The 15,637-nt window shown below is 39.8% G+C and overlaps 1 protein-coding gene across 4 annotated transcripts in view; it reads right to left on the minus strand.

The window, feature by feature from the left end:
- Positions 1 to 15,135, minus strand: part of RGS12 (regulator of G protein signaling 12) — an 88,360-nt gene extending 73,225 nt beyond the window's left edge. For 2 of the 4 annotated variants that reach the window (XM_065660199.1, XM_065660224.1), the window contains exons 1-2: positions 14,549 to 14,919; positions 6,530 to 8,476 (exon numbers count right to left, since the gene is read on the minus strand). In XM_065660199.1, coding sequence (XP_065516271.1) covers positions 6,530 to 8,386 — 1,857 coding nt within the window. In that variant the 5' untranslated portion in view covers positions 8,387 to 8,476; positions 14,549 to 14,919. Of the gene's footprint in view, positions 1 to 6,529; positions 8,477 to 14,548; positions 14,920 to 15,071 lie in introns of those variants that run through there. The other 2 variants (XM_065660214.1, XM_065660206.1) reach the window with 2 other exon arrangements.
- Between the last annotated feature and the right edge of the window lie 502 nt (positions 15,136 to 15,637).

The raw sequence follows: 15,637 nt of genomic DNA on the forward strand, positions 1-15,637 counted from the left end.
ACCTTTTCTGTGATGTTTCTAAGCAGCTGTTCCTGGGCAATGTCTAAAATAGTATATTGACCTCAATATTGGATATCTCATCTGATGTATGTGGATGTTTTTACTGATTGGTTACAAAATAAGTATTAACCACCAGTGGCATGCACTATGCGATAAACTTAAGGCAAGGCAGGCTGCACACACACTGGTTTTTCGAAGGTACAGTTGCTAGGGGTGTGGAAAGTATAATACTACAAGTTTGCCAAAAAGAGCTGAAATTTGGTTTGCCAGTGCAGAATATCCTTCTCTGGTACCATCTTTGCATACTTATTGATGTCTTAATGGCCATTTTTTAATGGGAATAATTTTCAAGTCTTTGTCTCAAGGCTTCATTTTTTCATGTTTCTATTTAGACACTTCAGATAAGTTTTAGCAATTCCATATTTATTTTTGTTAATTAAAGACCTTTATTCCATATTGATCTATTTCTTCTCTGGTGAAGAGCTGGTATTTTACAGCTCCTTTTCTTTCCTAGATCTTCTTAACTGCAAGGAACTGAGGTCTATCTATGTACAACTGAACACTCAGACAATAATTTTATAATCTCTTATCTCAAAGCTTCTACATTCAAAACTTAAAGCCATTTTTCATTATTTCAACTCATTCTGTGCTAATTATGTTTCTCCACACTATTTTCTTCATTGATTCTCTTTGTTTTTCAAGATGCTATCTTCTCCTGTGACACTGCAACTCAAAACTAGCTCAGAAATACTTAAGATGCCTTCATCTCCCCTTAATTGTCATGATGTTAATCGGAGTCCAAGCCTATGCTTGATTTAGAAAACATATGAAGTCACGTGTAATGAAAAAATCTAGCTCTCTAGGATGTAAATTTGAATTGAGAAAGTTCCACAAAGTCAGTACTGCTCTACAGACATTTACTGTCCAGATGTTATCCAATTTCTTTTTCCGAGAAAAGTACCCAGCATTATTTTGTTTTTTTACAGATATAATTAAAAATCCTAGAACTGATGATTTTTTTTAATCATTATTTTAGAAGATTACAATACATATGAAAAGGCTGTATGAAATTACTAAACATTTAACTGCTTTTCATCTTCTTCCAGCAAAATCGATCAGAGCAGCTATTTCATATAAATGCCTCTTCGCATATTAATTCACATTAGCACACTCTCAGATCTAGCTTGGTGTTTGGGATTTCACTTCAGTTCTCTTTAAGGTATATATGTACATCTCAAATCAGACCAAAGCCTATAATTCCAAAGGTTAACATTAAATTGTACTGTGTGAGAACAGCAATCCAGCTGCCATTAATTCTGCTTTATAAACAGCTGGGGTGGAACAATTTAAGCTAGTGACCAAACAGAATTGTAGAGAAAGGGGAAAAAAACATGTAATTATACAACAAAAAACAAATATGGGAACGACACAGCTTTGCCAACATTGTCTTTGCATCTAAAATATCTGCCTTCAGTTGGTTCACCATGCAGTTACCAACATTAAAAACTGCAACTCTTGGATTTGAAGCAAATTACAAATTTTCACAAAAAAATCTATTCCATTTTTAACTAGAACAATGTATCTTTTTCAGTACTACTTGCTTTGGAAACAAAGACAACTCTGAAGTAGTTACAGTTAAACTAATCAAAAGAGAGTAATAATCATAATAACCCAGAAAACATAATAGCAATGAGAGATGTAGTAGTGAACCCCACAATATTGCTTACCTGACTTCTCTCTTCTACAATTTTTACAATACTTTCTGTAGCTTAAGTCATGAAGATTACAAAGCATTAGCTTTTGGTTTAAAAAAAAAACAATCACACAAAAAAGTATGCGCAATACCATTCCCCAGTGAGTCTCAGACAATAAGATTATCTAGTTTTTTATTCCTCTAAGATCTGCAAATAGATCTACAAATTCAGTCTTCAAGACCACAAACAATAAAGCCATCAAGATAGAAGTCCTACAACAAATATGAAGCAGAAAAGAGTTTCTAAAAAGCAATACCTAACATTTTAAACAGCTTTTTAATTACTTTCCAATGGATTTATTATTTTGGAATAAACCTAGTACCCAAATACTGTGTATTAAGATCAGGTTGTAAAACCTCCTGCGAGCTTAAATGTTACACTTACCTCCACAATATTAAACCAGACTTTCATTCAAAAAGAAAAAAAGGATGGTCAGAGGTCAATGCCTACAATTCTGTCCTCATGAAGGGAAAACTCAAAGACTAAACTGCCTGTTCCAAAGCTTTTGAGTGGAAAAAGGAGTATTTTCACAGTAAAACTTAATTTAAAACAGTAATGGGTAGACACATTTTTGGCCAGGCACTAGCCCAAAAACAGAGAGCGAGGGCTGAACAAAATCAAATGTATTATATTAATTTAGTCTAGAGGGAAAGGAATGCTTCCCCGTTCAGCAATTTCTCAAGTCCCTTGCCAATCCTAACATCCCCTGATGTTTTCATATTGCTTATGGTGCTTTTCTTTTGAGTAACGTGAAATCACACAAAAGGGTGAGTAGGTAAGTGTCTGGAACTCAGTGTAATCCTGAAGAGGTGGAAGTAACAGTGCAACAGCAAAGTTAATATGGTACAAAAGGAATAACAAACAAAAAAGCAGGAATTATTCCATTCCCGCCGAAACCATAACCAGACTCTTCATCTGCTAGTCTCCTAGGCCTTATGAGACCACACACCCCTCCCTACTCAGTATCAGCCTTACAGCAATTCACCTTCCTGAGTCATTCTGAGACTGAAAGCCACCTTGCCTCCCACTACTTGTTTTAGTCTAAGGACTATAGAAGCCAAGGAGATCCCCCAGACAGTCTCATGAGATGCTTCAGTGGAAAACTGTTCACATGAAGCTTTTAAGAAACACGGGAATGTGAAGTTCAGCACAGCAAATCATTTTAGAGGTGCATAGGGCCAGAGATACCTCCTAGTGAATCGCAGTCAGAAGAGAGGTAATAGAACAAAACTTTCCCTGATGTAGTTCCCCTCTTTCCAAATTCATCAACAATGTTAAAAGCAAAGAATAAATAAACAAACAAACAAATAAATAAATAAATAAATAAAGCACGGCAATTGTGTAAGTATGAGCTCAGTAATTTAGGGACAAATCTCTTACATTTTAAAGTACAACAAAAGTCCTCCTGCTATCCAGTAACATTTAATCAAATTAAGCGTTTTTAAATTTTTTCAGCTATTCACACACTGAAGTTTAACGTGCAGCAGTGTCAAGAATATTAATATTTTTAAAATGTTTTTGCTAATCATTACAAAACGAACCACAATTTTAATTTGTGAGATGAACAAATCATCATTAAAGGAACTCCAACACTAAAGGGGAAACAAAGCTCAGAAAACATGTTTAGTTCCTTGTAACCCAAAGTCTGGAACACCATATCTATTCCTACCCACAAGAAACACTTCCAACGTCCGGTTCTGAAAGTGCCATTTTAAATAGCTATATTCACACATGCTTTCTCACATCTGCTCTTGCACTGTGTACAAATTCACAAATGTTTTATCAGTGCAGCTATAAAATCAGGAGTTATGTCCCTCTTACTCCCCACTAGCACTATACAGTACAGCATATTTTCCTGAATTACATGCTGTGATCATCACTGTTTAGCTGCACAGCAGTTCTGCTACATCAGAGCTGCATCCAGGAACTCATGCTCTTTCCCCAGGGTGTAATGAAAGCTCCGAGGAAGACAATATGCAATATGGATGTGCAGAGTCCATTGCAAAAAAACCTGTAGCTTTGGTAACCTTTCCTCCCTCTAGTGGCTTCTCCACATTCCCACTTGTAGGATATATTACCCTTCAGTATTAATGTGAAAGACAAAAAAAAAAAACCCACCTTAATTAAAAAGCAATTTGAGGACTGCTCTGCCAAACGAAGCATTAGACTCAGCCACTACGTTGTAAAAATAAGAATGTAATCCCATGTGACCACTTTATATACTTTATTCCATAAGTGGAATGTGTCTGAGAGTGCTGTGTAAAATCAGTCCTTACCACTTGAAAAGGTCACAGGATGCTGAGGTCGTACAGTTTTATAGAACGCAGCATCTAATCGATCTGCATAATGTTTTGCAATAGACAATCTTACTTCTTCTCTTCATGCAAAGCAAAAAGAGAGTCTGGATTTCTTAATATCATTTTCTAATGGACACAAATTAGTGCTCTAATATGGGAAAGCACAGAATTTCCCTATTTCTGCAGTACCTAAAGAAGTGCAGAGGTACGATCATCAATAATGACATCCCCTATTTTCATTGAAGATTTAAGATGAGAACATAGCACTGCTTCATCTGTGTGAATTACTCTGAATAATGCTAAGTGCTTGCAACTCATGCTTGCAAATTGTTTTAAGACTTTCATCAGCTTTTCTTATCAGTTTCAACAGCCTTCAATAATACTGAAAATCAAAATTAAAATGTAAAAGAGGTTCTGAAGCCTTAACGGGGAGACGAAATGCTAAAGCCATGCAGGAAAGTTTTAAATGTGTCTTGCAAACAAATTTCTTATTAATCAAAGAACATAATACCTGTTTTATTAGTAAATAGACTTAAAAGGGAAGATTAACTGAGATATGTAGCGTTGGAACATATATTCTGGCATAGACTGGTCTGACTGATATAGTAGGTAAAATATCATTACTGTTTACCCAGATATAGGACATCTTTAAGTGTAAAATTTTCTATGAGATTTTCGCTAGTATATTCTTGACTTCCATGAAATAAAGGTCTCAAACATTTCAGAAACTATTTTTGTAATTTTAAATAACAGGGGAAAAAAAGAAAGCAATCCATATTACTACCATGGACAATACTGCAGACACAAACTTGCTACAGACCCTGAAGAAATTTCAACAGCATCCCATGCAGCTGGTCAAGTTCCCAAAGAGCCCCTGGGACCAACATCTGTCTGCACCAGGTGGCCTTTTCCTTGGTCCATAAGTGAAGAGATCACAAAGCATGTAGTTGTCAGGGTAGCTGACAGAATTGATTGTTAGGTGTTTTGCATGGGCAATACTTACAAATTTAGAGTTTCTGTTTGGATAACTTCTATTTGTTTTTTGAAAAGTGTTAATCGAGTTGTATTTAAGATCACTTGAAATATAATACATTATTGTGGGTCTGGAAAGCATTGCTGCCTGTAGCAGTCACTTCATCTTAAAATACACCAGTGTATTTCAGCACAAAAAGTATACAAAAGAATGTATGTGAGAACTGTTGGCTTCACAGTGCAAGAAAAGCAATAAAAAATAATTTCTCCTTCCACACCGAAACCAAAATGTTCTAAAGTTCTGCATTCTAATACCCAAAAAGTCAATGCCTGAGTCTTACACCAATGCAAAGATTTTATTACAGTATAAAACAAATAAATAATCTCTACTGTCATTCACCTTAGCAGTAGTTGGATATTTTTAATCAGGTGAAAAAACATTTCAAAGCCAGATTTGGATAGCATGATGGACACTTAATCATATAAGCAATACTTCTGCATGGAAGGACAGCACTTCTTGAAGACTAATCTGGAGTATAAGGTTCTGTCTCTCCCTGGAGTCAGCAGGTTTCAGAGACAACGCTGCTACTATCTCTTTTAGTATAGGATCAACAACTTCCACTTCACTAGAATCCCAGTTATCAACAGCAGACTCCCATGAGATTAGTTCCCTCAGCAGCAAAATCTGTATGTGACAAAGGGAACAGTATGTCATTATCTCGGATACTCCTCCCATACTTTTTTTCTTTTCATATATCTTCTCCATTTGGTTTATAGAAGCCTAATAGTAGACAAAACAAGTAGATGAAACAGTAATTTGGAATAAAATTTTAATTATATCTTACTGGCAGTATGTTAGATTTGCAACCTTATACTGGACATTATAATCACCACTAAAACTATCCTTTTAAACAGATAGTAGTGTTAAATAGAGGTTTAACACCACTTGTATTGAGAAATTTGCTGGAGTGAATTCTTATTATAAAATTGTCTTATTTGGTTAAAGTTAAAAGCGTACAACGCAGTGTTTTGACTAATGATTAGGGTACATCGCTATAAAAATAGGTATCACTAAAATAACAACATTTGCAAGCCAGCCTTCAATAAAAAAGGACCCAGGCTGAAAATCCAGACTGTTCCCACTCTTTTGCTGCTGGATGTCAGAAGGAACTGAAGTTACTAGAATGCCATGGCTCCTTTTATTGCAATGCCACTGCAACATTTGGAAACAATGAAGAGACAAGAAGAAATGTGAGAAAGCTCTAACAGACAATACTTCCAGCAGAAGTACAATTCCAGAGCTGCACTCAATTAAACAGGAATATACAAAGCCTCTGCAAAGGAGAGAGAACCATATTACTTATATTACTTTCTTAATCTGAAACTTTGTAAATGACATAATACATGTTTTAATTTCAGTATGCAAATATCATGGTGTAAAAATATCATAGGCTGATGGGTTTGGGGTTTGTTTGGTTTTCAGACCTGGTATCAACATATTCTTACCTTTTTATCTTCTTTAGTCTTCCGAATGCTGTGCGGAGGGCCAAATTTGTTCTGTATGCAAAACATCTTCTTAGACCATTCATTTTTATGTGATTTTAACTGTGGCTGACCAAAGTTGCCATCGACTCTGTATCTGTCAGCTGGAATCTTACTCATTGGCGGGGGAAGAGTTCCACAGTTAACACTTGACCAGCCATCCGTAGAATCAGTGTATGACTCCTGGTCACTCGCATTCCCATGCTGCCATTCCTGTAAAACATGCACAGGCAACCACCTTTGATTGCCCATGCCAGCAGTGTTTTTCTTTGATGGGGGTACTGAATTCCGGGAGGAAACTAGTGGAACTTCAATACGAGCAGAAGGACTTAAGTGTTTGCTTACATTTTGGGACTTATCATTCTGAATTACTTCTAAAGGAATGTTTCCTTCTTGCTCATGACAGAAGCCATTCCAGTGGGAAGCAGGCTGATTTGATCCCCTTCCCACTGGATTTTCCCATATGCTGTTCGGAATGTGCTTACTCGGATTGCTTCCTAAATCAACCACCAGAACTCTGTTATTCTTCTCTTCTTGGTTAAAATTTCCAATTCCACTATCACTGTTGCTGCTTGTGCTATTATTCTGGTGAGCATCTTGATCACCATCAAGAAAAGCCCTTGCACGCATTCCCTCAATCAATTCTCCCATATCCCTGTACAGGACAGAAATAAACTGAAGAACAGGTAGAGATGATGTTGGAAACTCCAGACACCCATTTGTGTCTGGATCTGCTGTACATTCCAGTCCAAAGCGTCTTGCTATGCCCTGGTGAATTTTATGATGAAATAAGTCAGGATCCACCATAAAAACATGACAAGATGTCCTCAGAACCCCTTCATCCTCCTGAGCCAAGCTTGTGTCATCATTTGTCTGCATCGTAACTAGTCCAAAGAACCTTCTATCATCTGGGCAAACAGCACTGAATGCCAGTTTCTCTGCTGGGTATTCTGCCAGTATACCTGATTTGTCACTGCAGAGCTGAATACAGTCATGCATTATCTTCATCATCACCAGTGAATGGATCTTTTGTTCGGCCCGCAGACGTCTCATGCATCCACGAATAGCCTGCAAACTCTCATTTTCCAAATTCAAGGTTGTTGAAGGAAGCTCAATTGAGCCCAGGTAACCTACAATCATGGCAACATTTAAAATGCTTGCATCTAATCCAAATTCTTCGGCGCTCTCCAGCCCAATTCTAAAAACTGAATCGTCATTCAGGGGTTTGGATAGTTCTTCCTTTGACAGTAGGTTTGGATTGCTTACACTTTCATTGCCAGTATCAAATTTGATAGCAGCAGAAGCCGAAAATGATCTTTGTTTTGGTCCAGAATTATCTGAGTTACCAGCACAAAGAGCAGGATTTTCAAAGATCATGTTGAAAATGCCACCAGACTGCATCTCTTCAACAACTTTCTCTGCTCTGTTTATACCCAGAGCTTTAGAGTCAGGTTTGGGTTTCAGCCACCCCTTCCCATCATAAAAACCAACTTCTTCATCACTTGAACATGAATCTATGTGACTAATCCCTTCAGCAATAACCATGTGCAGGACTCCAGAACATTTTCCTATAAGTTTCACTACATCTTCATGAGAGGCTTTTTTCACATTGATTTCATTAACTGCAAATATCTGATCTCCCGCTTTAAGTCCGACATAATCTGCAGGGCTTCCTTTCATAACACAACTAAGAACACAAGGAGCTTGTCCAGAAAGGGTAAACCCATAACCTGCTCTTCCTCTAGCAACTTCCACACTTCTTATCCGAGGAGGAGCATGCATGTTGAGTCGACGTTTGACTGTTTCCCCTGGTCTAAACATTTTGGTTGGCTTTCCAAACAAAGGAAAACTTTTAATTAGTCCATTTTTTGGTCATGTTGCAAGAGCATCAATCCTTCATCTGATGGAGCTCTAAAGAAAGAAAGAAAAAAAAGAAAAAGAAAAAAAAAAAAGACGTTTTAATTCTCAGTCATATTTCAGGTTTTTTAGTACCCAGTTTCCCTTTACTGTTCAGAAATATTGCTAGTCAACTATACCAAAACCTATTGCTAGAGAATTAACATGGTACTCAAAGCAATTTGAAAATAGGTACCAGTCTTAAATTTATTGATGAGAAAGCAATAGCAAATGCAAACAAAGCATGTGTCCAAAATGACAAAGTAACTGAATGGAAAAGCATCAGAAACAGAACCTAAGTCTTTTGCTGGACAGCCATTGTTTTTATACTACAGCATGTTTCACCTTACTCAACTCCACCATTTTACCTTCTATTCATTTCACTTCTGGCTTACAGCACCTCTGAACTACCACCACATTTTACAGCACAGCCCATCTATCCTTTCCCAGCAACCCACAAATTAGAGCTCAAGTGTATCTGCTCAGCTGTAGCCTACCCCCCTTTATACTCAATATACAGAAACAGGTACCAAATGTAAACATGTAAAACAGGTTAGAGAAATTACCCCTAGTTGCCTGCTTTTCTCCATTGACCAACTAGAAAGGCAGCTTAAAACAGGTATCTCAGACTTCAACTTTGGCATGTATGTTTCCGTTACATATGCAACAACAAATGGGCATTCAGTCATATACTTGACTAAAGGGATCCAAAACCATATTTACCCTTAAACCAAGCAATTAACCTACTCAGAAATAATTTGTCAGAAGGCAAACACTGTCGAAAATACATTTCAGTCATTCCAACATCCATGTGTTTTAGTTTAGCTTAAAAGTTTAAAAAGAGGAAAAAAGTGGGAGCTCCACATGCTGCAAGTATTAATCTAGTAATGAATTTACAATTAAGATGAAGCAGCTTTATATGAACAGCAAGAAATAGATTTCATTACATTTTGGTGTTGATTCTGAATCTGGATGTCTTGTTCTAACCATTCTCAGGTAAATTCCATTGGTTTAGAGAGGTTTCCTCCACTAACCAAGTTAAAATGGGTAAAAAAGTTTCAACATAAAGAAGAGAAACTATAACTTGTTCAACTTTTGAAACTATTCCCTTGTGGCATGATATGAACTCTTACTTCCACAGGTCTGGAGGAAGACTGACTAAATAACCAGAGGACTACAGCTACATAAAACCGCAATAAACTCCATCTGAGCAAGTGAGAACTAATCTGAAAGTAACTACTGCTTTGAGCTGGTCCCCTGGCTTACTTGTAACTCTGCCACATTGTAACATATTTCAAGTGTACAAGGTACTTGAAAGCAAGTATCTGGTGTATGTGGGCAAAGAACAGGCAACATTTTAGATAGATGCACATACAAATATACACACACAGGGAGACACACATTGTTTATTGTATCTAAAGCGTTAAATTAGTACAGTCCAACCCAGTGCTTGCATGAAAGAAAAATGACCAAGAAATCTTTCTGACATTGGTCTCAGCCACAGAAATAACAAAATACCCTGCACCCAAAATGTGCTGCAATTCACAGCACTTTACTGTCACAGCACTTCTGCCTGGAACAGAACACACCGAAGTTCCACAGTGCAGAAAACGTCTAAAATACAATTTAAGATTGTGACTACTTTACTACTTATGAGCTGTTTGACTATCAAATATCTCGGATACTCTAATATATTGAATATTCTGCTAAAAACTACAGGATGTGATTCCCTTAGGATCCTTCCAAATCCTAAACAGGACAGTCTTCAACATACTGGAAGACATTCACTTGGCTTTACTTTTGGGTTTTAATTTGTATTTTTTATGAACAAAGGGACATCAGGTTTTTATATCTCCATGGTGCAGCTGTGACTGTTCAGTGTAGTACGGTTTTTGCAAATTGTTTTAATATAGCAATTATCCAGCTTCAATAACAACAGTTCCCCTATAATTTGAGGAATGAAACTCTTAGTTTTCAGAAGTAATGAAACTTCACACTTAACCTTTGAATGGAAATCATAACATAAGAAATGCTTTGCAAACATTTAACCAAACTCACATGTTGCCGTATAAGACCCCTGCCAACTCGCATCCAATCTCATGCCTTAAACATAGATTGACCTTTTCCTGATGAGGCTAAACTTGTGAACCAAGAGATCACTGTGCATTCAGCTATCTCAGATTAGGCCTGGTACTTTCTGAGAACAATCATTTCAAACATTTCAAGATACAGTTCTCCAGCCAAAAAAAAAAAAAAAAAGCGACACAACAAATGCCCAACAATAAATAAAAGTCTATGAGCGTGAATATATACATGGTTTAGCTTGCTTCACAGTGAATATTTCTATTCTTGATTGTCTGGAGAACAGCCCAATGTGTCCCACAGACATCCTCCAAAACTGTACTGCTAACCTGGTCAACATAAAGCATTGCAGTATGTGGCACCAGAAAGTGTGGTCCTAGCTTGCAAGAGGAAAGGAAACAATTAGGAATATTAAATTATAAATAATCTGATTTTAAAAAATATAATTAAAAACAGTCGTTAAAAAATAACATTAAATATTCTAATTTTGAAGTGGTTCATAAGAAGAACAGATTTTTCCAGCTACATTTCTAATCTATAACAAAAATAGCCTAAATGCAACTATAAAAAAACACAATGAAAATGTAGTTATACTGCTCTAGGGAAGAAGCAAACCCCAGAGCTGTCTTAACTCATGATTCCACATTTGCTACTTTAACTCTATTCATAAGTCAATTTATCTATTTGCCTTCCTAACCTACACCCCTTACACATCAAGCATTATTCCACATGATAACTATTGATAAGGGAACTTCATATCAAAACCTGACCATTATGAAACCAAACCAGCAGCTGCTAATACATTACTTTTCTCAAATGTGAGTTCCAGAAATGTGGTGACTACCAGATATATTAATGTATTTGTGTGATTTTATGAGTGCTAAGTTAGGAAGTAATTCAACATTAAAAGTTTTCTTGCTATTAAAGTGTATTTACACTAAAAATAAAGGAAGAAAAATTTGTGGTTTATCACTGGAAAAGCGATTTCCTCCCTCCCTCACTGAATATTCTTGTGCAATTTTTGTGCCAACTATATCCATGACAAATAACAGCTCACTGAAATTATCTAGGAAACTTTAAGACACAGGACAAATGCAGCTCCTCTGCAAGAACCCTCAGCATTCAAACACATCTTACTCAATAGCAGTATGTCAGGCAAATGGAAAAATCATGAAAATAACATTTCTCATAATCAGAGAGGTTCCAGCAGAGATTAGTTGAGTGACAAACTGTTAAAAAAACATCATGTTGTCGAATTGCCTAAGTTTTCTTTTCATTGCTTTGCAAATTTGAAACATGGAGCTAAGTAGATATGGCACAAAAATGGCACAAACCTCCAGTTTCAAAGTAACACACAACTGAATACCCTTTTCCTGCAATAAATTACAAAATGTGTAGTGCATCCAGTGAAACAAAGGCATTATTTAGCTGCACTGTTGCAGGTGTCTGCGTGTTTACTAATCCATGGAATTGTAAGTGAACTATATAACCTGCAGTAACTGTCACAAGTAACCAAAGACAAAATTGAGCTGTTTTCAGTTCAAAATACTGACTCTTACTCAGCCTACCAATAATACACTATTGTAATTACCCCTAATAATTATAGCACTGAATTTTATTAATCTGATAGCATAACTACATTCAGTCACATATAGTAGATCAGAGAAAGGGTTACACCACAATACTACACATGGCCAAGCTTACTTTGACCTTCTGCTATCGCCAAGTATGATAAAGTAAGTCCTAAAGAAAAAAGCCTGTACAATACCAGAACACGTTAGTGAATATTAGTCAAGAGGATATGAGCATTTAATAGGAGAAAACAGGCCTATAAAGGCAGATTAATTTGTAACTCATAATAACTAAATCTTGAAGAAATAACAGTTTTGTGACATTTCAATATATTTATTACAAACATTGAAAATATGGAAATCCTACTACCATTTGAAGCACACTGCAAATATAAAAAACTATGATTTCAGAAAGTTCATCAAAATTTTAATCAACACAGCTTAGTAATATGACACAGAACAAATACAGTTTAATACTTCAAAATATTTCACAAGGTATTTCAGACAGAAGCACTAACATCTACAAATAAAGAGTCATTCTAGTATGTGAAATAACATAATTTGCCCCTATACATCAGCTTTGTCATAGAACTGCAAAACAAAAAGAAAGACTTCAGTTTCCTGCCAGCATTCATTTTAGTCTTTCATTTCAATCAATCGTTTTGTATAAAACACCAAAAAATACTGGTTACATCTGAACTGCACTTTATCCCACAAACACTGCACTTCTTTATGTAGTGTTTTTACATATCCATGCTAGCTTTCCATGTCATTTTCAAACTCTATACTCCATGGAAAATAATATTTGCTTTATTTGCCTTAAATTTATTTGCTTACTTTCAAGGGAGAGAGGTGGTTTGTTTCCTGCTTCTGCGCTTACTAACTCATAGCAACAAAACTAACAGACACAGGAGGAGGCATTCTCCTGTGTTAGACTCTAACCTGAACAGTTACAGAGGGCAGCGAGGGAGCATGTGAAGTCTAAGAGCACGTAAGTGACCACCAGTTCATCTTGTGACAATGAGCTGATACTCAGCACCACAGGATCCATGTTAATGTGCTTCACTTCGGTTTTCAGTAGTGACACTGTAAGAGGATAAAGCATGCAAAGTGGAAGCACACAGAGGAGACTGTTCCCCCCACCCCTCACTTACATCTTAAAGTAGTGCAGAAGACTCTTCAGCATGGGTGCCACCCATTAAGGACTGACTTTTGCAAATGATGCCACTACAAAGCTCAAGCGAAGCTATAAAATTTGAATTCCACTCACTATTCAAATGTGGTACACGTTTATAGACAAGTTACACGAGAAATGTAACAGCACAACCCACTGAAGACAGCTACCAGTTGTTTGAGAACTTGGGCGGGACACTATCTTACTAAAAAACCTTATCAGCATTTCCCAATTGGCAAAACATACCATTATGCTTCCTGTATAAGCAGCAAGTGCTCTGCCAGAAAACAATTAGGTGTACCTACTGCAATCATTCAAAAGCTACTGACTTTAATTAGTAACAGCAGGCTGAAACGACTCTTCTCACACCGAAGCACTTGTACAAAGTGTAAAGAACACAAACAGGACACTCGCTGTTTTGTCTGACTAGACGAAGCATCCGAACACAAAATTTTCTGAAGCTATCGTATAAAGTCGTGTGTTTACAATTCAGACTGAACTTTTGGGTGTATTTAAAGTGGTGAAAAGGTTTTTGGGTAGTTTGGCGTGGTTTTCCCCTTCTTCTCTCGCAAACACGCTCCAAAACGGCGAGAAGGGGCAGCATTTCAGGCTGAAGCAGCTACACGAGAGGTCTGCTCGCGGATAAAAGCGGTCGGGAACAGGCTCGGGATGGTCCGCACTCCACGGCGCCCGCAGCAGAGCGGGGAGCCAGGAGAGGGGCACCCGCTGCAGACGCTCTCCGAGTTACGCCGCGGGCTCCGGCGTAGCCGCGTCCCGGGGAGGGTTCGCACCTGGCGGCGGCGGCGGCGGCAGCACCGCGGGCGCTTGGAAGCGGCAGGCCGCGAAGGGGGGCGAGGGGAGCGGGGTCAGCGCCATCCCGAGCAACGGTCCTCGGGGTTACACATTAACAGCCGCGCCTCGGGAGGGCGGAGCTGCGGGGAGGGGACAGGCGGCACCTGAGCCCGCAGGGGCGGTTTGAAAACTCAAGCGGTAGCAGGACGGGTGCGAGGAGTGCCCGAGACCCCCCCGCCGCTCCACGCCCCGGTGGTGCCCGCCGGGGGTCGCGGGCAGCGCCGCGGCCGGCGGGAGCGCAGAGGGGACGGCGCGGGCGCTGCCCTCCGCCGGCTCGGTCCGCGGCGCTCCCCTCCCCCCGGCTCCCCTCAGGCCGCCCGTCGGCTGCCCCCCTCCTCCCGGCCAGGCGCTCGGCGGCGAGGGACCAGGGAGAGCCGGGCGGGCGTTCCCCGCCCCGGACCCACTCACCTCCGTGTCCCGGGACTCCGGCCACTCCACTGAGGCACCAGCTCCCCTGGTCACCGAGGAGACGGGCGCCGGGCTGCGCCGCGGAGCGCTCCGGCCACTGGCTGCACGGAGCTGTCAGTCACAGCGCTCGCCCGGCAGGGGTGGCGGTCGGGTTCCCGGACAGAGAAAGGGGAGAGACAATACCCAGCGCCAAAGAACTACAACTCCCGGCGTGCTCTGCGAGGGCAGCGCTCGCTGCCGCCGTGGGGAGCGGGCCGCGCGAGGCTTGCCGGGATTCGTAGTTCCTCCGTCTACCCCGAGCCTCCTCACTGGGGCGCGGTGGGCGCTCCGCCTCTTCGCTTCGCGCCGAGTGGGGGCAGTGCGCAAGCGCGTGTTGGCGGCGCCCTTTCGAATGGGGCTGGGGGGACGTGAGGAGCGGTCGAAACCGGGGTGAAGGGAGGGGTTAAATGGTCAGTATCACCCACCAGCGAGAGCTTGCTCGGTTCTGTCGGAGCCGGGGGAACAAAGTGGAGCCAGTACTCACCTAAGCAGCACGGTGGCGTTAGGTCTTAGGGGAGAGACCGGTTAGAATAGCCCGCAGTTGTGTGGCGGCGCTGAGAAGGGACAGGTTGGTCAGGGAGGATGGGCCGGGAGGCGTTCAGAAGTGCACCGAACAGGTATGCCGTGCCTCTGAAGGCCGGGAAGAAAGAGAGACAGGGCTTACAAGGTAAAGGTAGGAGTGGGAGGGAGCAGGGTGGCACTAGGTTCAACAATCCCATGAGGGTGAGGGGGTAGGTGAGGCGTTTCGTAGTAATTGAGTGTCCAAAGGGCAAGAGTATGTGTAAAGGGGAAGTTTTACCACCTGTATAGAGCAGAGCACAAGCAACAAGTTCTCAAAATACACTGGGAACAGCTCTGTTTCTAAAGGGAAATACTAGAAAGCCTTATTTTAAATAGGAGAAATAGAAAGAAGGGAAAATAGTATGCATAAAGTGAACATCTGTTAAGAGATTTGGGAGGAATATAGTGTCCAGAAAAAGGGAACAATTACCTAAACCTCTTCGGCTTTCCTACAGAACCTGGAAAAAAAGAAATTATCCTTGCTGAAAA

Source organism: Lathamus discolor, chromosome 1, assembly GCF_037157495.1.
Source record: "Lathamus discolor isolate bLatDis1 chromosome 1, bLatDis1.hap1, whole genome shotgun sequence".
Taxonomy (NCBI): Eukaryota; Metazoa; Chordata; class Aves; order Psittaciformes; family Psittacidae; genus Lathamus; species Lathamus discolor.